The 23,348-nt window shown below is 33.3% G+C and overlaps 1 protein-coding gene across 1 annotated transcript in view; it reads left to right on the top strand.

Moving 5' to 3' along the window:
- LOC127849816 (dipeptidyl peptidase 3-like) overlaps positions 1-23,348 on the top strand; it is a 47,578-nt gene that overhangs the window by 6,947 nt on the left and 17,283 nt on the right. Inside the window, exons 2-3 of the mRNA XM_052382569.1 lie at positions 4,695-4,812; positions 5,427-5,616. Of these exons, the coding sequence (XP_052238529.1) occupies positions 4,695-4,812; positions 5,427-5,616 (308 nt within the window). The remainder of the gene's footprint in view (positions 1-4,694; positions 4,813-5,426; positions 5,617-23,348) is intronic.

The raw sequence follows: 23,348 nt of genomic DNA, 5'->3' as shown, positions 1-23,348 counted from the left end.
ATAATTAATAAAAGCTCTAAGTTTCCTGGACTAGGCTTTCGCAAAAGAAACAAAAACATTTCACGCGCGTGTTTATTGTCGGATCAATTAGCAAACTGTAAAAGATGTTTTGTTTGTTTTTTCTTCAATCGTTGGAATTAATTAAAAAAGGGATCCTAACGTCAATTATCAGTTTACGTTGTTGATTTATTTTAATTGTGTGATCACTGGCCGCGGCGAATTCATTCTTTAATTGTCATTGTGATCTCCAATTAAATTAAGTCTTTGTTGTAAATGTGGTAGATTCTAATATACTTGTTTGTAATAGTATGTTATAAACACGGTGAAATGCTGTATAAAAGTAAAACACGTTTGACGGCAGATGTGTACAATAGGGTAAAAAAATCCTTTAAAATAAACATTTTATCCAGTTTTTTTTAATTCATACATAGATTTACATATCACCTAGCATAAAAATCTTTCTTCATCATTTTGGGATGCAAAATGACACAGTTTTTCAAAAAGAACCAAAACACGTTTGACGGCAATTGTGTACAACAGGGTAAAAGAGCTTAAAATTGTACCAACATTGTACAAGGCAAACTCAATTAAATTGAAAATTTTCATCTAGTTTTTTTTGTAATTTATACCTAGTTTAACATCTCACCTAGCATAAAAATCTTACTTCAACAATTTGGGATAAGAAATATAACTGATTTTCAAAATAAACAAAACAGTTTGGCGACAGTTGTGAGAAATGATTGAATGACATAAAATTGTACCAATTGTAAAAAGGCAAAATCCTTTAAAATGCCTTTTTTTCGTCGAGTTTTTTAACTCATACCTAGATTAACATATCACCTAGCATAAAATTCTTATTTCATCAATCTGGGAAGAGAAATGCAAAAGTTTTTAAAAAAGAACCAAAACACGTTTGACGACAGACGTGTACAATAGGATAAAGGGGCTTAAATCAGACATATATTGCTTTGCAAACCACCAATCGAGCGCTAAAAACATTCATTTACACATTCAGATTGTGAACAACAATATCAAAATAATAAAAACTTACCAGATCATGCACAGAAAACCCTACGACAACACATATTTGCGATTAATTACGAAGAAATAATTCGTAATTCGCGACAAAATGGCCGACAACAGCTGTTAGCGGCATGTCCAAAATGAATGTCACGTGACTCTCGCGGAGTCACGCCTGCCGCGATATTTGATTGAATATATCTATAGCGGAGAAGAAGTTTCTAATCTGTGTATTCTATAGGTCTTTGTATGGAACGACATGATGTAACTAATTCATCAGATAAACTGTCGTTAATGTTTAGGTAGCTAGTAGATATTTGATGTTAATGCCATTAAGCACTTAATCTGGCGACGTTAATATTGCGACTTAAAATATAACTACCTTCGTTGCAAGATATAACTGTATTTCAGTTCAAGTAAGTCAGTAAGTGTGTTTAAACGGTTAACAACTGCAGGTGAGTCTTTAAGCTGTTCTATATGCAGCTTTTATTTATTATTTGAGATATTTTAAATAATCATGTTTCTATAGCTGAACAAACGAACTCATAAATAACGTTGTGAAAACGTAATAAAGTTGCAGAATCTTAAGGTGGTCCTGGTAAAAAACTGGAAAATTTATCTGTTGTAACTTGCGCAAATATCTTAAAACCATTGTCCAGTATAGAACCAAAAACAATTACTGATACATTTTTGGATATAGCCAAAAGGTAAAGCTGCAACTTCTATTTACATAAGTTTTCTTTTTGATCAGTTTTAATATCTGATTGAAACAAGTTTTGTCATGTGTGTTTTAGCTCACCTCAGCACAGCGTGCTCATGGTGAGCTTTTGTGATCACTTTTGGTCCATTGTGCGTCGTGGGTCACCGTTCTCGCGTCGTCAACATTTACCCTGTAAACACTATAGAGGCAACATTTATTTTCAAATTTGCATGAGTTCGCAAACAGTTCCGGTCCGTTGAAAAGCATGACCGTTAGTTAGGGGCGGGGAAGTTTTTCCTTATATGGCTATAGTAAATCATTTTTAACATCCAAGAAGTCTTATTGTCTGTACGATCTTCCTGAAACTTGGGCACAGCATTATTTCAAAAGACATCTCTACTGAGGTCAGAAATGATTTCGGTCCGTTGAAATACATGGCCTACAGAAGGCGGGCATTTTTCCTTATATGACTGTAATAAAACTTTGTTAACACTGTAGAAGTCACAGTATTAGTTCAATATTCATGAAACTTGCTAGGAATATTTGTTCTAGGATAATTTAGCCGAGTTTGAAAATAGTAACAGTCGATTGAAAAATATGGCCGCCAAGGCACGGGGAAGTTTTCCTTATATGGTTTTAGGAGCTATTGTAAAACCTCAATAACGCTGTAGAAGTCACAACTGTATTCCAATCGTCATGAAACATGGTAGGAACATTTATTTTAGGAATACCTTTTCCGAAATATGAAATTGGTTGCGGTCCATTTGAAAAACATGGCCGCAATGGGATGGGTCTGTTTTTCTTAATTGGCTATAGAAGCTTGAGTAAAACTTTGTTAAAGTGATATTATGGGCATCTAACAGTATATAGGTGTCTATCGTAATTGTTGTTTATTTTTGGTGTTTTCACTTCATATACACTTATATTTGTTAATGCAGCATCAACATACTAAAACAATATGCCGGAAAGAGAAAGATAATCCATTTGAATATCAACCGTACTTTTTTTTTGACAACTGACGACAGAAATGATTTGATGTACGATGTGAGTCTAAATGTAGTTTTCATGCAGATTCGTTCTTACGACACAAAGACACAATTTTGTTTTACGGATCATTTCGGCTTAGAGGACTGGGTGATTCATGTAAGATATCGATAATAATATATTTATTTTGTTATGAACAACTTATAGCAAGATGAGTTGTAGATAATTGGTCAGTTACCACATTTTAACTAATTCTTTTGACATGTTAATTCTTTTCAGCTCAATTCAAGTGAAAAATGTCCATAATAACACTTAAACATGTAACAGTCATATTTTTTTGTCAAAATTCATGAAACTTGTTTGGAAAATATTTTCAAAAAATATGTTGGCCAAGTTCGGAAATGGTGCCGGTGCGTGTAAAAAACATGGTTGCTCATATGGCTTTAGTGAACCCCTGCTAACAGTAACATTCTTGAAATCAAATGGACTCCCCAATAATCATAAAATTAATTCAGAACATTTGTTAGAATGACATGGGCCGAGTTCGGAAATGGTTATGGTCCGTTTCAAAACATGGCCGCTAGAGTGCGAGGAAGTTTTCACTATATGACTGTATACATGTATAAATACAATCTTGTTACAATAACAGTCAAATCTTCACGAAATTTTGATCATTTGATCTAATGATTTATTGGCTGCATTTCCTTAAAATACATGACTGCCATAGGGCGGAACAGTTTTTCCTATATGGTAATGCGAGCGCAACAAATCGGTCACTAGGTCCAATATAAAACATTTTTAAACCCTAGAAGTCACTTTATGTGTCGAATCTTTTTTAACCCTTTGTCATAACATTTGTTCTTATGATATCTCAGCCGGTTAAAATACAAACAAACTGTAAACAATGTAAATATGTATGTTTCATAAAGCATTTTCATTATTTTGAGCTCCTCTTTGTTAGAATAGTTTAGTTCCTTAGGGCCTTAGGTGAGCGCCGTAGTGCGCCATTCTGAACTCCTGGTCAATCATTCTCTTCTTAGGAAGGACGTTGTTTTGGGTAGTACGTGTGGGTAGCTTATAAAAACATGACAGCTTTGGAAAACAGAGTTTCTCTGCAGAAGTTTGGATACAGGTTTTTATTCTCAGACGATACGCTGCTAATCGTAGCATCATCTTAGAAGGTACACCCCTTGAATGACTGAAAGCATAATTAAAACAACAATAAACAATAGCTATATTTTTTAAACATGTAACATGCAATTACTATGTTTATCAATTAAATAGTGATAATAATAATAATACTAGTACTACTACTACTACTACTACTATTACTACTACTACTACTACTACTACTACTACTACTACTACTACTACTACTACTACTACTACTATTATTATTATTATTTATTTATGTACTTTTTCGTTAAATTAATATGTTTGTTTGATATCTTGTATTTTTTTATTATGAAAGTGAAATGAAATTTATATTATGGTTATATAACTTTACAATATGTGCCAGTTTTGTGAAAGGCTTTGGTATCGATCGAAAAAAACAACGCGGTACTGTTAATTAACGTTTCTTAAAAACGGTTCATTTTCATCGACATTAATGTTCAGACATCCTGCATGCATTTATTTTTGACACGAGTAACTTTCCATCAAAATCCGGCCTTAACCCATGTTTTCATCCTCCATCCTTCATGCTGCATTCTTCACAAAAATCAACATCATATTCCCTCACATGTTCTTCCAATTCAGGTTCGGTCCATTCGTATCTTCCCTTTTGACGACTTTGCTTTCGCGCGTGTCTCACCAGATGTTCTTTATGTTTTCACTTAATTTGTGAAAGGTCTTTTCCTTTGACCTTTTATAAGTAAGCTGATACATTCACCTTTTCATGCCATTTAATGATATATTGCCTATGCTATCATCCGAATTTTCTGAAAGAATGTTGCTCATAAATTTTCTATAGTCTTCAATGCTCCATTAGTTTTTGGTTACTTCATGCTTCTTATGATACTGGAGAAACGACTGAACTTGGACCAGATTGGTCTGGGTCCGTCTGAAATATCGCTGATTGGCCAGAATATCAAGTCCAGAACTAAAATGTGGGTTGTTTTTAATTTCTAATAGTACAAGCTTTCCTGTGAAGCATCTTATACACACCAACACATAGAGATATGTCATCCATTTTGTATCGTTCATTCCTTTTCTGTACCTATTCTTGGTCAGAGTGGAAATACTTTGTTAAAGATGTTCCAGTGCCTCCTCGGTCTTAATTTGCGTATTCGTTGCAGGTATTCCGTATATTCCAGTTTGTCCGATTAGTCTCTGTCATTCTACTGTTTTTACGGCTTCAATATTAAAATGGTTATAAAAGTGCTGTCCACTAGGTAGTTTCCAGACGTCTTATATGCATAAAAGGTATGTGTATGTTAAAGTCTAGAAAAACATCTTTAATTTTGTCTGCAAAATTTCCCTGAGTTATTGGCTTTTTGTGATGTTCACGGGTGTACAAATTAGTTCGACGGTATTTTTTTTTTAAACGGGAGAAGTTATTGACCTGCTATCTGTTTAAAAATTAGTTTTGGTTGTCTCTCCGCTCCTCGTCTATTGTAATATTTTATATAATTTTTTTCCTCCTCTAACACTTTATTATAGTTATATTTAATAGATTAAGTTATAAGATGACATATTGCATCTACTGTATATATTATTTAAGATATTCCTCAACTGGTGACGAAATGTGTGACCCCGCTGTTTCGGAAGACTTGCACCATGTGAGGCCAGATACTGAGTTCTGCCTGCTTGAATGTTCTGCAGCCTTCAACAAGCTGAGCCAGCAAGAGAAGAAGTACGCCCACTACCTGTCCAGAGCCTGCTGGTATGGGGGGCTCATTGTTCTCTACCAGGTAACATGTTAGAAACAATAGGTGGGAATCGCTGAGTTAATTATAACAAATATACTGTGTTGAACTTTCACATTATGGAATATTAAAACCGAGAAATTTATTGCTTAATCGTCTCGAAACCTGGTCATCGAAACATTAGGCCTAATGATTTTGTTTCCGAGTTGAAACTGGATCACGTGAGACCAGAAAGTAGGTCACTTTGTCAAATTAAATTAACAGCTTGTATGATGGTCACAGTTGCTCCAATCTTCATTAAATTTGATTTGTTTTGATGATAATTGTAACAAAGTTGAAAATATGGCAACCACAGGGGGCGGGGCAGTTTTATTTACGTGGCTACCGTTACTTTATGTGAACAAACTACAAGTCACATTTTTGTCTAATATTAATGAACCGCAGAACAGTTGGTCTCATGATAACTCGGTTAAAGAAGAATTTCTCTTCCTTCGATCCTTTCAGTGTATTTAATTATTCAACCACGTTTGTGGAAGTAACACATCTCAAATTATAAGAATATTATATTCTCCAATAATCATGTTTGTTAAGTATATTCAACACATCAATTCTCTTTCAATAGATAAAAATGAAATGGCCTTCTCCAGTGAATTCATGTACCGCAAATGATCCCTATAAAATGTTCACAAGCGGTGCTTGTATCATTAAGCTATTTCATAATACTTTAGATATGGTTATAATAGTTTTTTTGACATTATAAATTAATGATCAACAACATAAATGATTTTTAATAACTTTCGTGTAGACCTCTATGTTCAATTGCCCTGTCAGAATTGAACTCCTTTGAATTGCTTTCTTCTTTAACAGTAATTCTCTTCTTTTAAAACACCCCATTAATGGAATAAAATCAAATAAAAGTATAGTACTCGTATTCTGTTGAAGATTTTGAAATGCCTGTTACATCTTATAATATTATAATCAACCTAAAATCCAGACACATGTGCTGTTTAGATTATATTTATGTTAAAATATAAGTTTTTGTTTAGTTCATATAAAAGTTAATATTCTAGTTTATGTTTGGTTTATATTTAGTTAAAATTTATTTCTTTGCAAAAGAGTTTTGCCAAAAACAAGTATTGACATTCGAAAAATGTCAAGCAAAATTAATGATCAAATAATGTTTGTATGAAATGCCTTACAAATTGAAATTGATGCATTTCCAGATGGCATGCTCAAAATAAGAAGATTACCAAGAAAATTTGGTTAAGCTAATTTTGAGTATATGTTCACGTGTATGTTAAAGTTTTATGAATACTCAAAATAAACGATTTTTTTTTTTGCACCAACTTTCGTAAAATATAGTTTACCCATAAAACATCAGTTTTCCTTAAAGCAATAGCCAAACTTTCAACGCACGATGTAGTATGGTAACATACATTTAAAGCGATACAATATTCTCGTTTTTATTTTTTGTTCTAAAATATATTCCATGTGAATTTGCCGCAACGACATTTATAGGCAAACGCGAGACTGGCTTCGGGCTGCGTCGGAAGAAGGACGTTTTCAAGAGAACTAAGTCGTGCTTACGACGCTGCCCTAAGCCAATCTTTCGTTCGCTCGTAAATGTTCGGATATCGGCGCGAGAAATTCACACGGAATATTTTGTAACATAAAAAAATTACTAACGAGCATTTTTATCGTGTAACATTTATGCTACCAGACCACATCTAGCGTTAAAGTTTTGTCTATTGCTATAAGGAACACTATTCTTTATGTGTTCACGTTATTTTCGAAATTTGTGCAAAATATTCGTTGATTTTTAGTGTTTATGTCCTTTTAAATGAACAATACACATATGTCTATGAATCATACTTTGCTCATTATTACCGGTATGTCTCCAAAATGTTTACATTATGTCTTTGTGATAAAATGTTTTTATCTTAATTGTATTTTAGCTCATCTGAGTACAATGGCTCATTGGGAGGCTTTAGGATACCGTGATCATGTCCGTTGTCATGGCCATCAGTACGTACGTGGGTACTTCTGTCAATATTTTCTTTTAATAACTTCTCCTTCTGAATAACTGGGTAGATTTTAACCAAACATCTAAGCAATTATCATTTGCTGACTCTCATATAATAAAGTCAATTGAATTATTCGGGTCCATTGTATATATAGGTCTATTCAGCTAAAATAGATTTAAAAAATGAAAACTTGGACATCGTTTTATCTTGAACAGCAAATATCAAACGTTACAATTTCTTTGTATAACAGCATTAATTGATCTTTTACTAAGTTTGTTCAAATCATATCCCTGAGGTCATAACTGACAACGCCCTACGCGTTGTATGATTTATAAAGGCCTATATGGGTAATAACTTTTCAAATATTCGACTAAGAAACCGAAAGGGTTGGTCGTTTCATATTTGGTGATTATATGATGGTCTTTTGTAATTGGTTTTAAATATTAACCCCAGGATAAAATTTGGCTCTGTCCTGGAGATTGCTTCTTTTCCTTTCATGTATATAATTAATACGTTAACACTCATATTTTCTGAAAGCCCAAGGCCGAGAGCTTTTGGTTTTAGCATGTAACATGGTATTGTGGTCATGTATCAATATAAAGAAGTGAAACTCCCGCTGCTGGGGCAGTTTTTATTCTCATTTTAAAACATTAGTTGGTCCTTTCATTGAGACAAGTGACCAATCGCCAAACAATACGAAACAGCACAATACGAAACCACATTAACACAAAGAAGAATAAAGCTGGGGTCACCGCCTTGGAACGGTCAATGCAAAGCATTGGGGGTTTAAACCGGTTTTAGAGCGCTCAACCTCATACTTGGCCCAGCAATATTCATGATACATAAAAGTGTAAATAAAATTTAACCTAATAGCATTGGAACACAAATTAAACAATAATAAAATTGAATTAAAACGCATTCAATTTAATAACCATTTCATTACTCAATGGTAGGAAGGAGACCAGAGCAACAGAGTTACAACTTTTTGAGGAACGATGAAATGAAATTTTGAACAAGTGTCAACTATATCATATACATCCCTTCTTTTTAGAACTTTTGTTAAAGAACATAGCATCATATAGTAAATATGTCATATCATCATCGTGCAAATACAGGAAGAAGCAGCTATAATGTGTGTAAAACATCCATATTGCATAGCTTGGTTGTTTATGCAACTGCCAAAAAATAAATCAAGCAAGAAACGCCCGTCAGAAAGAGAATTTAAATAAAGTTTAATGATATAAACCCCATGACCTATGCATGGAGCCCATTACAGTGAAAGTATGTCGGATGACGTTATTTAGGAGCGATGACACGATGACGTAAATACAATCCAATATAATTAAAGGGGCAGTACTGTAAAATAAAAATTTAAAAAAATGAAGGGTACTGTAAAATCGAATTACCAATAAAACCAGCTATGTTATTGAATATTTTATAATCAAATATATAAAATGGTTATTCCATTAATAATTCCAAATTTTAAGAGAAGAAAGATAAAGTTAATCGAAAACCAACAAGTATGTGTTTTTAAGTACGTCAACATAATATCATTTCGATAAAAAATGAGTTTATTAAATTGAAAAGTTAAATATAATCATTTTCTTTAAGATATTTTAATTTGCGAACACGCTGCAAAATATCTCCATAAAATTATGGGTGGGAAATTCAGTTAATTAAATGCCATTTAAAAAAAACATTATATTTTGAAAATAAATCACCATACTTTGAGTCAAACTGTGGCGAATTTATGTCGTATGTTATGGTACAAAAATACTTATTTTAGCAATTTCTTTGTGAATATACGATTACGATCATTAAAATCTTTAATACATTAACATGCTCTGGCGTAATGACCAACTGCGAAATGTAAATACCATAGGATGGACCTTTAGGGATGTTACCATCTAGGCACGTAAAATTCACAATTTCAGTCGTCCCGTTTGTCGTATAAACTTGTCTTAATAATATTATTATTAAAAGCAATATGTAAGTCTAAATATAAGCATCTGTATTTGATTGACAGGATCTATTTATGACTAGTTCGTTCGGGTAGATTTTGTGAATATATTGTTTAAAGTATGGGTTATCTAAATTTAGTACTTCATCAATGTACCGACTAGTTAGGTTAAAACGTTGACTCAGATCTAGTTGTTTAGTTTTCGACAATTCTAACATAAAATCGCTTTCATAACAATAAAAAAAATATCAGCTTTAAGTGGCGCACAATTAGTACCCATATGAATCCCGATATTTTGTTTAAATATTTTACCATTAAATTCAACAAACAAGTTATCCATAAGAAAAGTCAGTGCTGCACAAAAGTCAAGACAAGTCCAAATGTTGTAATTATCTAATATGTAAAGTAAGATAAGGACACTTCTCTCTTGCATTTTTTTTTTCAATAAAAGAAACACGTTTGGATTGTATTTAAGTGTGCGGAAGCGTTGTTTATAGTGTAGAAAAATCACATGTGCTTACGACACCTTATCTTTATTCTTTTCAATTTCATCAATAACTTCTAAAGATTTTTTTCATTTACAAATATAGGTTTATATTACTATTTTCATAAACCTTATTTCAATATTTAGCTATATGATATCTAATAACACTCAATGCGGATGTTAGATACACTGATAATTGCTTGGTGGGACAAGACACTGAATAAGTGATAAAAACGACTTTTATGTGGCGTTTTATGTAATTTAGATGTCACACGATTTATATAGATTATTTGCTAAATTACTTACATACTAGCTGACATCATTATGGTCAAGATTTTTTTATTTGGTGTTTAACATCGTATGGTGGCCTCTAATATGTTAGTTCACATCTTTCTCCTAGGGTGACCGTCAAAAGTGGTCTCACCTTAGGGGTAACTTGTTTTCCGTTCGTGTGTATATTGAAAAATCCAAAATCTTCTATGAAACCACAAGCCCGGAAGTTTGTTATTGGGCATGATATGTCTTATAGCTAAGTTACTTCAAATCATAAACATGTGGTCAAAAGTGCCCACGCCCAATGGATAAAATTATGAATACATACTTTCCAAAAACTAAAGATAAACCCAACAACTTTCTTGGGTCAGTGGTTTTATACTATTTATAGGTTTTCGGTTTTATTTCATAATACATTAGGCTTGAAGCCCATGCGTACACATACATATAACACACAATGTAGTTACCATTGGTTAATGACCTACAGGCATATACATATAATTTTTAGCAATATAAATTTAGAATTAACAAACAAAGAGAACTTGCAACTCTAAAAACATGCATATTGAAAATAAACAGCTATTTTTAACAGGTATTTATACGTTTTTAACAGTGTTTATTATTACGAACTAATTTAAGGTAGGTATATAGTATGCAAATTGTAGAGTCGTATCTTATTCAAATTAAATCGGATGTTCTAAGAATGTGTATACATAAAGCGTTTATTGCTATGGATACAAATAGAATGTAGTATATGGAGAGAAACATTTTATAATATAAATCTGTTCTCAATTGAGCTTCTTTAAAAATAAATGTTGCAAGATTTTTAATTGTTTTTGCGTTGTCAGTTTATAAGAGTTCGATAAATTTTTACATATTTTTGTTATTCCAATAATATCTTTGTATATATTGTTTTCTAAGACTATTAAAACTGGCCTTTCTAGTAAGAAATGGAACTCATCTTCGAGAACGTTACAGTGTTTACATTTTCTGTTATCATAGGTGTCTTTTCAGGTTTTTGCCATCGCCCTGCTTCGACTTAGAATCTGTGAGCAGATACTTTTAATCGCGTAAACTCGAATCTAAATTTTGAAATATTTACAACATTATATTTTATAATGCTCCTCTTCAAAATTTTGTTCAAATCATGCCCCTTGGGCTTAAACTATACACGCCCCTTTTCAATTATGATTTATAAAATTTAATAAAAAAGTAAATAACTTTAAAAATAGTATTTTAATTGGTCTTAATTCTCTATAACAAGTATTAGGTGTTTATATTCGGTATGCCACATTGTATATTAAGTTTGTACAAATCATGGCTCTTGGGCCAGCATGGATCATACTCTAGGCGTAACTGGTATTTTTAAATCATTATAATTTAATGTTATAGATAAAAATAAACTAAAAAACAACAACATTTTTGTTAAAATATTACTCAACGTTCTAACAGCTACAGCATACAAGTATACAGGTGTCAACATGTGTTAATCGTTAACATGTGTTACAATTTAAAAGCTTTTAAAAGTTAATGGTGATCATATATTCGCTTTATGGTAACATGTGTTACTCTATTTCTCATATACATGACAAGTATTAAATAAAGTATATATTTGTTATGACTGTGTATCAATGTTAAAAATTGTTTATTAAATATGTATAACGTAAAACAAATAACCGGTGAAGTAAAGCAATTTATTATCGAGTGTTTGTCAAAAATGGCTTATGTTAAACATTGTGAACATTCTAGAAGTCATGAGTTTTGTGCAATATGCATGTATCTTGGTCAAGGTCAGACCGTTTGGTCTGACGATACCTCAACCGAGTTTGAAAATGGTTTTGAATAATTGAAAAGCATATATGGCGATATTAAAACATTTGGAAAATTTAGAAGTCACATTTATGTCCCATGTTCAGGAAATTTTCTCAAAATATCTGATACAAAGATTTATCTGCTTTAAAAATGTTTGTCGTCTGTTTAAAAAAAATTCCACCAGGAGCGGGAAGTTTTCAATTCAAGGCAAACTTAAAACCATGTGATCACTATTAAAATAGTATGTTATATCAAATGCTATCTTAGCTGTGTAAGAAAGAGCAATATTTTCACAATTAGTCAAACCTTATTAACTCTATAAAAGTAACATTTTTGTTATAACGCGTGCGAAGAAAATGTGTTATACTTACATCACGGCCATTTTTAATAAAAAGTCTATTGAAAGGCGTGTCTTCAAGTGTGAATGGAAGTGTTTTTTAGATATGTATTTGGCGATAGTGAAACACTTCCGGAAGTTGCTGAGTTTCCGAGTTTAGGAAGTAACAAGATAATAACAAGAACAAGTTTTAAAATTTATTCATGGTGTATTTTCTTCACATACACCGGGAGGTTAAACACAACTATGTATTTGGTATCGTATAAATCCCCGACGATACATGACATATACCCTCCCCTTAATAAGAGATACAAATATGATTATGTCAAGTTATTTATAGAAGTTAACAAAACATAGCTGTTCTTCATGTCTTAAAGATAATACTCACACGTTTTTTTTCTTTAAATTTGCACATAATAAAACAAAAGAGTCGCTGCAATATAGTCTCTTTACAGTGTATATTCTGAACATGATGAAACATCGCTGTTAATGAGGTTAACCGTATGTGTTCAGTGTTTTCATCTTATTACATGAACAGCACTTTGAGTTTAATACACACCTTCTAATACCTGTTTAACTCAAACAAAAATCAAACTCAAAACATAAACACTAAGAACATTTAACTAAAATTCTTGATTAACCAGGGCATTATTTTGTCCAGTTAAACCCAAGTAATCAAGTAACATATCTTATTTATCTAGCTAAGAACATCTGACAAAAGTTCTTGACTACCTAGGGCATTATTATGTCCCTTTAGACACAAGGAATCCAGTCACAGGTCGAGTGTTTCTGGTTTCGTCCTTACCCTCAATGGATAGCGTCGACTTGATGATGATTCTGTGGTCTGCATGGAGCCGATACTTCCGTCTCTGTCGGTGGTTTTGACTGTAAACTCATGACTCAGAATTTTAATTGTTAACTGTAACTGGGTGTATTGCCTATTAACTGGTATATCGATGTGTAAGATGGGAGGCTATATAGGGTGTTTTTGTAAGATGCACGAATATGGTCTAAGTGTCTTCGGTAGATGACTCCATTCTCAATGTCCACCTTATAAGTGACCGAACATGTTTTCGCGCGAATGACAGCAGATGTCCATCTTTTGCATCCCACTCTGTTCTCACGAACTGCATCATGTTCACCAATTTCGAAGTGCCGATGTTAATCGATCGTATCATCTTTGATTGTTCATTTTCAAGGCGATTGTTTAGACTTGGTTTTACTTGATCCTGTGTGGTCTACACAGGTCGACATATACACAACTTGGCTGGGGTCTTTTTTGTGGTAGAATGTTCTGTATAACGGTACTGAATTAAACAATTTAAAACCCTTGTCTATTTTGTTCTTTGCTCGTGCTTATCAGCTTTAAGTGCCTGTGTAATGGTCTGGACAAATATCTCCGCCAAACCGTTTGTTCTAGGGTGATATGTTGCGCTGCGAAAATGTTTTCAAACATTCATATCCAGAAAATGTTTGAATGGTTCTCTGACAAATTGCGGACCATTGTCCAACACACTTTCTTGACATACTTAAAACTTTGCAAATACAACCCTTATCACTTCTATGGTATGCATGGTTGTTTTTTGCATTACCTCGACAATCGGCAGTTTAAAACATGCATCAACCAGAACCAGGTACATATATCATCGAAATGGTCCCGCGAACTCAATATGTATCCTTGACCAAGGTGCTGTAGGGTATTCGCACAGATGGATGGGTGCTTCTAGAGGACTAGGTTTGTTGGCCATACGGCCATGCGACAAACTTTTGGTCAAATTTTCGAACTCGGAGTCCATATTGGGCCAACATTCATGACTTCTTGCCAAAGACTTCATTTTCACCACACATATGTGTCCTTCATGAATTTCTTCGATTACTATTCTGCGTAACGCTGCAGGGATAATTACTCTTGAGAAAGTTAATTTTGTCTTGGTATGTACGGTTTTAGTTCATGTTGACAAGATACATATCAATTTTACTCATTCCATTTGCTTCTATTTCGTACACGTGTGATAAAACTGGATCGTTTTTTATAGCATTTGCTATTTTCAAACATATAACTTGCAGGTTCTCAATCATTTAATTAAGAAACTCCTTTGCCGCATCTAGATTGTTAACACCAGTTTCATATTCAATGGTAATCTAGTCAGGCTGTCGCAGTTCCCACGATGTTTTGTGTTCTTTAGTGTTCTTGAAATGTATCCCATACACATATCCTGCCAAGAATAAGGCAAACCTGTGAAATCTTGCGCCAGTAGTTTAAGTTGCTCACTTCTTTGTGTAAAATATTGAAAAAGGGGCTTGTGATCTTTTATAAGTGTTAATTTGTTCCCGTGCAAATATACAGTTGACCTTTTTACATCCCACACCAAAGCTGCAGATTTTTGCAAATTTGACTGTTAGCTTTTTCAGCTGAGATGAGAGTTCGCAAAGCATATGCTATTGGTCTTTCCGATCCGTCAGATAATTAGTGACTCAAAACTGCTCCTTCGCCATATTCATTTGCAACACACGCGAGCATTAACGGTAATGTCGGATCGTAGTAAATAAGAACCAAATCTGACGTGATCACCTCTTTTACTTGTTTTACAGCATTTTTGCATTCTTTTGTCCATCTCCACATAACATCTTTTATAGAAAATTTGTGCAACGTATAAAGTTCTGTCGAGATTTTTTCAGAAATCTTAAAAAAATATTGTGCTTATACCAAGAAGGCTCTCAGTTCTTTTAGATTTTTTATTTTTGGCGCGTTAACTTTCGCTTTTATTTTGTCATCTGTTTTGTGTAAACCATTTTCATCAACTTCATGGTCGCAAAACTCAATTTTTCTCTGGAAGAATTGAAATTGATCAGGATTAACTTTGATGTTGTACTCTTTTTATGTTTGCAGCACTTGTTAAATGTTCTCTAAATGAATTTCCTCATTACTGCCAGTGATAATCGTATAGTCCATGATTATCTTTGCACCAGGAATTCCACACATTATTTGCTTCTTAATTCTATGAAATATTGCAGGAGCAGAAGCAATATCAAACTATAATGAAGGCTTCTTAACTACCCTTTGTGAGTACTGAATGTCCACGGCTCTTTACTTTCTTCATCAACTTGTTGCTTTCATCTGAAGATAAGGATTTTTCAGGTCTATTTTTGTAAATCGTTTTCCTTTTCCTTTGGATACAAAAACTATTCAATTCAGGGTAAAGGGTATTGATCGACTTAAAGTTCTGGGTTTACTTTTACATTAAAATCACCGCAGGTTTGGATTTCGTCTTTTTAGCTCACCTGAGCACAACTTGCTGATGGTGAGCTTTTAAGATCACTTTTGGTTTGTCGTGCGTCGTCTGTCGTCAACATTTTGCCTTGTTAACACTCTAGAAGCCACATTGTAAGTCTGATTTTAATGAAACTTGGTCCAAAGATTTGTCCCCATTATTTCTTGGTTAAGTTTAAACTGGGTCACTTTAGGTAAAAAAAACTAGGTGACTAGGTCAAATTAAAGATAAAGGTTGTTTACACTTTAGAAGTCTCATTTATTTTTCGATCTTCCTGTAACTTGGTCATAACATTTGTCTTTTTGATGTCTCGGATGAGTTTGACAATGGATTTGGTTGGTTGAAAATCATGGCCGCCAGGGAGCGGGGCAGTTTGCCTTAAATGGCTATAGTAAAACTTTTTTAACACTCTAGAAGTCACCACATTTATGGTATATCATCATGTAAATTGGTAAGAACATTTTTACTTATGATAGCTCGGCTGATTTTGGAAAATGGTTCCGGTTCGTTAAAATACATGGCCGCCAGGTGGCGGGGCAGTGTTTCTTATTTGGCTATAGTAAAACCTTGTAGGGGCACATTTATGACGATTATGATGATGATTATACTGGTTATGGATTCAGAAACATTACCAATCCAAATATTTAAGATCACGTATTGTATTACTCCACTTAATTGTTTCCATTACTTCAGATTGTTATTTTCATTTTATCAAATTCAGCAGAGTGGTAAACCAGTAAAACTCTTAGATATGTCTTATTTGACCTTTCATTCACGTTTTCTACTCTCCATTTAACTCATTTATACCCGTGTTCGCATTGTTGCTGCTACACTGATGTTGATTGTTGCCTTTTTAAATAACCATGTGATGATTGTGTAACCCTGGTAAGTGGCGCAAATTAACTGTGCTCTCACATCAAATACATTGGTCTTGATGTGTTAGATGGACACCATTGATATAATAGACTGCTTATGCAGTTTGCAGTCATTCAGTATTTGGTGTGTGACTTTCAAAGATATGTGATTTTAACAGGTTTTATTTTTGTTTCATTTGGAATCATACTTGCAAGTTAAGTCAGAAAATTGATCTGGTAGTTTAAATAATATTAGTCCAAAATGTGAATAAGTGGGTATTCAAAACAATTAAACACATTTAAAGATGCACAAAAACTGTTTGGGTAATTAGATACGTTGTTTTTGAAGTTGTGTTTGCAAAAAAATGTATTTGTGCTACAGCTTGTGTGTGCATTTAAATTCCAAATAGTTTGACAGTTGTTTGGATATGATACATTTTCATATTTCATGTGTGTGTTTACTTCTATATATTAACTATGATTAATTGTCAGATGTTTGGTACCTAAACTGGATATCAATGTTGACTTTCTAGTTCATATTAGCATACTCATTTACTTCTCTACAACTGACTTAGATGTATTATAACAATTCAACATACTGTATTAAATATGCAAAATACTATTTTATGAAAACTCGATCTATTGAACAAACATAGGTGTTTTCGGTATCTAGAGCTGTTCTTGCAAATACAAGTCGTTACTATTCATCCCGTTTAACATCCTAATTTGATGATATTCTTATCTTATGACCTCAAAGCTTTACTAAAATTTGTGAAAAAAGTACTTCCATTTTCTTTTTCTGATTATGCTGTCCTCACATTCCTTTTATCCAAAATGAACCCTTGTCGCAACTGGAAACAGATTTCTATTTAAACAATATTTAAAAAAAACACGAAATACCTACTTATAACACATAAATGTATATGTCTGCCAAAACAAAAACCTTTCTTTTGACAAAACAGCGTAAACAACCCTTGATTAACGGTACTCCTACTGAAGAGAGCAATCCAGGGTCTCCATGACTCCCTTGTTTTCTTTTGGAACTGGCCAAATAGGTGTCGCCCAATAGATATGTGTATCATTCTCCGAAATTCCTTCAGTAAAAGCTTCTTAACAATTTTTCATAGAAACAGGAACACTGAATCTTTTTTTAAAATTGGCTTAAATTTATCTTTTATATATTAAACTTTCCTGTTCAGCGCATCAACTTGACGTGTTTTGAGTGATGACCAATTCAGCTTTAATACTTTCAGCCATTCTCTTCATGGTAAAGGTCTACTTCTATTTTTGGCAACAAACAAGTCCAACACTGTCCTTTTACCATTTAGTTCAACTTTGCACTTCACCACTCCAATTATAATAATCAAATCCCCATTGTAGGTTTTTAGAGTCAAAGTGGTTGATAATAGTCTATTTTGTGTCTAATTTGTGTCATCTTGATTCATGACAGAAACTCAGGAGTCAGTATTTAATTCGAGTTTCACTGTCTTTCCATTGATACTATTGGTAACCCAAATCACACTTCGCGCTTCCTTATCAGCAATTGATAAACTGACAAGGCAGACAGCTTCGTCTGTGGAATGCACATTTTGGTCGTCTCCATCTGTGGAATGCTCATCTATGTGATTCAACTTATTTTATTACCTTGGTCGATCTGAGGCAATATGAGCCCTATGATTGCATTCAAAACAAGTGGCGTTTTTAAAACGAAAGTAATTATAATTATGACACAAGTAATATGTTTTTGTCCAAAAATGCATGGACCTTTATAAAAACAACTATTCTAACGATATCTCAGCCGCGTTCACAAATGGTTCCATATATAAAGCATGGTAAAAAGACACATGTATTTAATATACATCACACACGCAGCATAGATATGTTAAGTTAAAAAGGTTTTATTTTTAACCATCCTAGGCCTTTGTCCCCCCTAAATATGTTCTGAGGGGGGAGAGTTGGGGGGGGGGGTAAAACAAGGAAAAGAGAAAATATTTTCAAAGGTTACTATACTTTTGATTGCACCATTTGATTTGTTTGCATCTTTTTGGGGAGGACGCTCTTTGATTCCACTAACTGGTACTTATAACAGTTTTCAATGTAGGTTGAAGGTATATGCCATAATATTTCTTTGCATTTATTTTTCTGTATTTAGGTGTCAACTGAATCTCCAGCGATTTTTGTTCTTCTGCACAAGCTGTTCAAAAGGCAGACCTTTCAAGAAATTCAGGACCTAGCAAGCACTCAAGGATTGACGGAGGATGAAATTCAGGTCGTACTGCTTCCACCTTCACAAGTCCTGAAAAATTAACAGTCCTGGAAAAGTGTATATTTTTATCTTGTAATTAATATCTAGAACATATTATTCACGTACTTTAACAATAAAATTATGCTGCTTTATTTCAAAAGGCCTGTTTTAATAAAAATATATGTGCAGGAGGCACTTGGTCTTCATTAAATGTTCTAATATCAACTATGAGGCGTTAGTATTGCTTTAGTTTTGAGTAAAATGCCCTTTTTATTATTTTGTATTATTTAGTTCTCATTTATTGACTGCATGTGCTACGTCTTTAAATTAACATCGAAGCGCAGAGTCTAGTCTCGGTCATGCAGATAGTGTAGCCTTGGTCATAGGCTGTGCAAAGTCCTATTCATGTGCAGAGTTTAGTCTTGTGCATTCGAACATCGTAGCCATGGGCATGCGCAGAGTGTGGATTTGTTCATGTACCGAGTCTTATCCAGGCTATGCGATGCATACATATCTCCAAAAGTGAAGCTGTTTAAAATGCATATTTGTTTGTTACAGGCTTTAAGAATTTATGTGGCTGGGTTTTATATGAACTTGGGAAATTACTCGTCATTTGGAGACATGAAGTTTATACCTGGCTTTTCAAAGGTAAGAGGTGAATATTTTAATTTTTTAAATGTGTTTATCTGTCGAACACTTCTGTTTTTTACTGAAAGTGATATTTTTGTTCAAAGAATCAAACCATTATTGTTTCAAAATAACACGCATGTATATATATATATATATATATATATATATATATATATATATATATATATATATATATATATATATATATATATATATATATTTTTTTTAAACATGTATTCGAAAAATTCTTTTCAAATTTTTAATTTACACGTTTTAAAACATAATTCCATGTCATTGAGCTATAATTTTTATTTTTCTCCGAAAGAACCCAATCTCTGGTCTAAGACAGGTAAAGGTTATATTTTTTCCTCCCATTGCTTTTGCCGTACTTCATTATCAAAACCAAATGTTGCTGTATCTTTAAGTTTCTATATGTATGTACAGATACGTTACATGCCTCACCATCAACTAGTTACATATTTCTTCGTATTGTGTAAAGTGTGAAATGATGGGCATATTGCCCTTTTTCCGACTAAAGCATATCTTTAAAGGTCAATTTTAACACTTTTGCAAACATAATTGTTTGAGATGCGGAATAAAACTATTTGCAACAAATAAGCTTTACGCCTTATGCCATAAATCACCAGGTAAATCTTCCAATAACGCGCCGTTTTCTAAAAGTTGGACTGACTTACCTCCCTTGCTGTGACGTCAGAGCTGTACATACGCTATTTTAACAGCGTTATTTATACCGAGACGATCAACTGCATTGCTATTACACCAATACTTTTATGTTAAATTATGGACTTTTCCGACGAATATAATCATTATGAAGATGCACTGCATGAAATTAGACCGTATATGTACAGTACACGCCATTTTATCGATTTAAAAAATCTCAATAAGACAAGACTCCTTTTCCCAAAATGGCTGGAGAAAGCCCTAAAATGTTCGTTATTAGATTGTTCATCATATATCAAAATTATTGTATTTTTTGTAAATAAATGCAAGTGAACGAAATCGTATTATTGAAACACATACTTTAACTTATAACAATAATTCTTATCATTTGCACCCATCGATGTAATTACATTGATGCTCTAACTGTTCAGCGCGCATGTTTGGTGTAATTCGTAATCTTATCCGATTAAATGCATAGTGCAAATGTAAAGTTCAATAACATTTCAGAGGACAGAAAACACGCTACCGTATTTTTCGGGGGTTAAGACGCGACTTTTTTCCGAAGCGTCTTATTAATGGACGAAAATGAAAAACATAATATCCTAATTTTTGCGAAAATCCTTATGTGTACTCCTCCACGATAAAATCGTAGTCAGTTAGATCTACTGATGATAGCAACCGGTTGTAATCCTCCTGGAAATCGTGCTTTTCACGCATTATATTATCTAAATAGTTTTTCGACACGATAGCTTTTTAACAAAGTTATATTCAATTCATTACAAATATATTACAAATACAAAAGTTTTGTTGAATTCCCCTATAAGAATACACATTTATAATCCGAAACACACTTCTGATTGACTTCTCTAAGCGTGCCGTTTACAAATTCAAGCGTCAAATAAACATTCGGGATTGTAAGCAGACATAAACAGAATATGTCTTATTTTCCAAATTTCAATGTTGTTAGCCTTTTAGTCGCCGATGCTTAAAGAAAACCGTGCTCGCACCTAGCTGTAGGCTCCCGCACCTGGAAAAGTGATAATTTCGTGTTGTTTACGCTTTTCGCAGTTTGTACACGGAGTGTCTATTCTCATCTAGAGTCCGTGGTTTGTAGCCACGACGAACCCATAATTGATTTTTAATAATTTCACCATATATGTCTACATGTCGAATTTTATATTTAAAGGGATCTTTTCACGCTTTGGTAAATTGACAAAATTGAAAAAAAGTTGTTTCAGATTCGTAAGTTTTCGTTTTAGTTATGATATTTGTGAGGAAACAGTAATACTGAACATTAACCATGCTCTAATACAGCCATTATATGCATCTTTTGATGATTTTAAAACCTAAAAATTATAAAGCGTTGCAACGCGAAACGATTGAATAATTTGGAGAGTTCTGTTTTTGTCGTTAAATTTTGTGAAACTACAAAGATTGCTTATATAAGGTATAAAATACGTCACAAATGTGTACTCGGCGGAATAGCTCAGTAGGCAAGAGCGTTTTTACTTCAGGACTCTGGCAGGACTCCAGGGGTCACTGGTTCGAAACCTGCTCCGGGAAATGTTCTTTTCCTTTTTTATTTTTTTTTCTTGATTTTTTACTGGAGCTTTTACGAGCCAATGTTTACATTTATCAATATAAAGCATTTAATGAATAAGTTAAAAAAATGCCAAAATCTGTGAAAAGGCCCCTTTAAAAATTAGGCTTAGACCATTTTGATTTGTCGGCATTCTGTTTCATTTCAAACTCCATGCAGTTCTCAGATCATAATCTCTGTGATTTATTACTATAACTTGTTTTTATCTGACCATGCGTGCTACTGAAAATAGCCAGCGTGATTGTGTTTTATGGCTCAAAGAAGCACACAATGGCTTCGACCAGTGTTTTTTGATCCCTAAATGTAAGATAAGCACGTGCAATATCAAATATTATGTTGGTCAGTACAAACGTTCTACCGAAAACCGCAGACCGCGTTTTTGTTTTATTGCCCAATCATGCACTGAACATCCAATATCCTGTGTATTACGACACACAAACTTTAGATAAGCACGTGCCGTCTGTCAAAACAATGATTTTTATAGATCAGTAAAAATATCGAAGCAACTCACACAGTGAATTCCCGTATATGATCTCGGAAACGAGACTTTCTTTAATCATTTAAAATAACGATATTTATTGTCAAAATAATTTCTAAAAACAGATGAGAACCATCCAACATACATCATACACAGACCAAACAAGGTATAAATAATTTTGACAATTTGAATACAAACATTGAATTGTATACAATGATTTTTTTGTGCGATCAGTATACAGTACAATACAAATGTATGCAATTGAATGTAATTTTTCAATAATGAACGAACTAAAAGAGTGTAACGATAACGATACAGCGTGTTTGATTTTTATTTTATTCAAAGAAATTGTCAATGGCAAATAATTCGCGAGATACTCCGGAACTTTAGTTGATATCCACTACAAAACTTTTAATCGAAATTTCATCAAATCTTTAAAAAGAAACATTTTCCGAAATTCGTTTGATACTTTGGAAAAAAAAGAGAAAGTTTGTGTTTAGGAATTTGAGCACTTTTTCTTCAATATTTACCAGAATTTAATTTGAAAACGGAAATCGGCCATATACGGAATTATCATTGTTTTGACAGTTGACATCCGATGGTAATTGTATGAAGTACGAAGAGAAGCTGACGAAATGTTTACACAATCGCGCAGAAGTAAATATATCAGCGTATTATCTGTATATGTTTCTAATTTCGTTAACTTTAAAATTATTTAACATTTGCTATAGAATACAATAAATATTTGTAAATATTTTTACTCGGGTAATCGCCGCGTGTAAAGACGCGGCGTGATTCTGTAAATCGATGCCGAGGCAGAAACAGACGCGGCGGTTTTTATTTTGAGAAAACAGTTTGTGTTTGTAAACATGGCTAGCAAGATTTTGGTGCACCAAATCTTTTTCAGTTTTTTATCGTTCGGAAACTGGAAAAGAATCACATTATCTTTTCCAGAACGTGATTTACAGCGAAAGGCCGCACAGATAACCATTTTCCCTATTACTGTGAAAACAATTTCACGAAAATATCAATACAAACAGAAAAAATAAAACCCGAATTCTGATCTATCGCTTATCTTCTTAGCGGACGCGAAAATGCTTGTTCAGCTCTGACGTCACACAACAGGG

Source organism: Dreissena polymorpha, chromosome 11 (genome assembly GCF_020536995.1).
Source record: "Dreissena polymorpha isolate Duluth1 chromosome 11, UMN_Dpol_1.0, whole genome shotgun sequence".
NCBI classification, from domain to species: domain Eukaryota; kingdom Metazoa; phylum Mollusca; class Bivalvia; order Myida; family Dreissenidae; genus Dreissena; species Dreissena polymorpha.
This window is presented reverse-complemented; position numbering and strand designations above follow the sequence as displayed.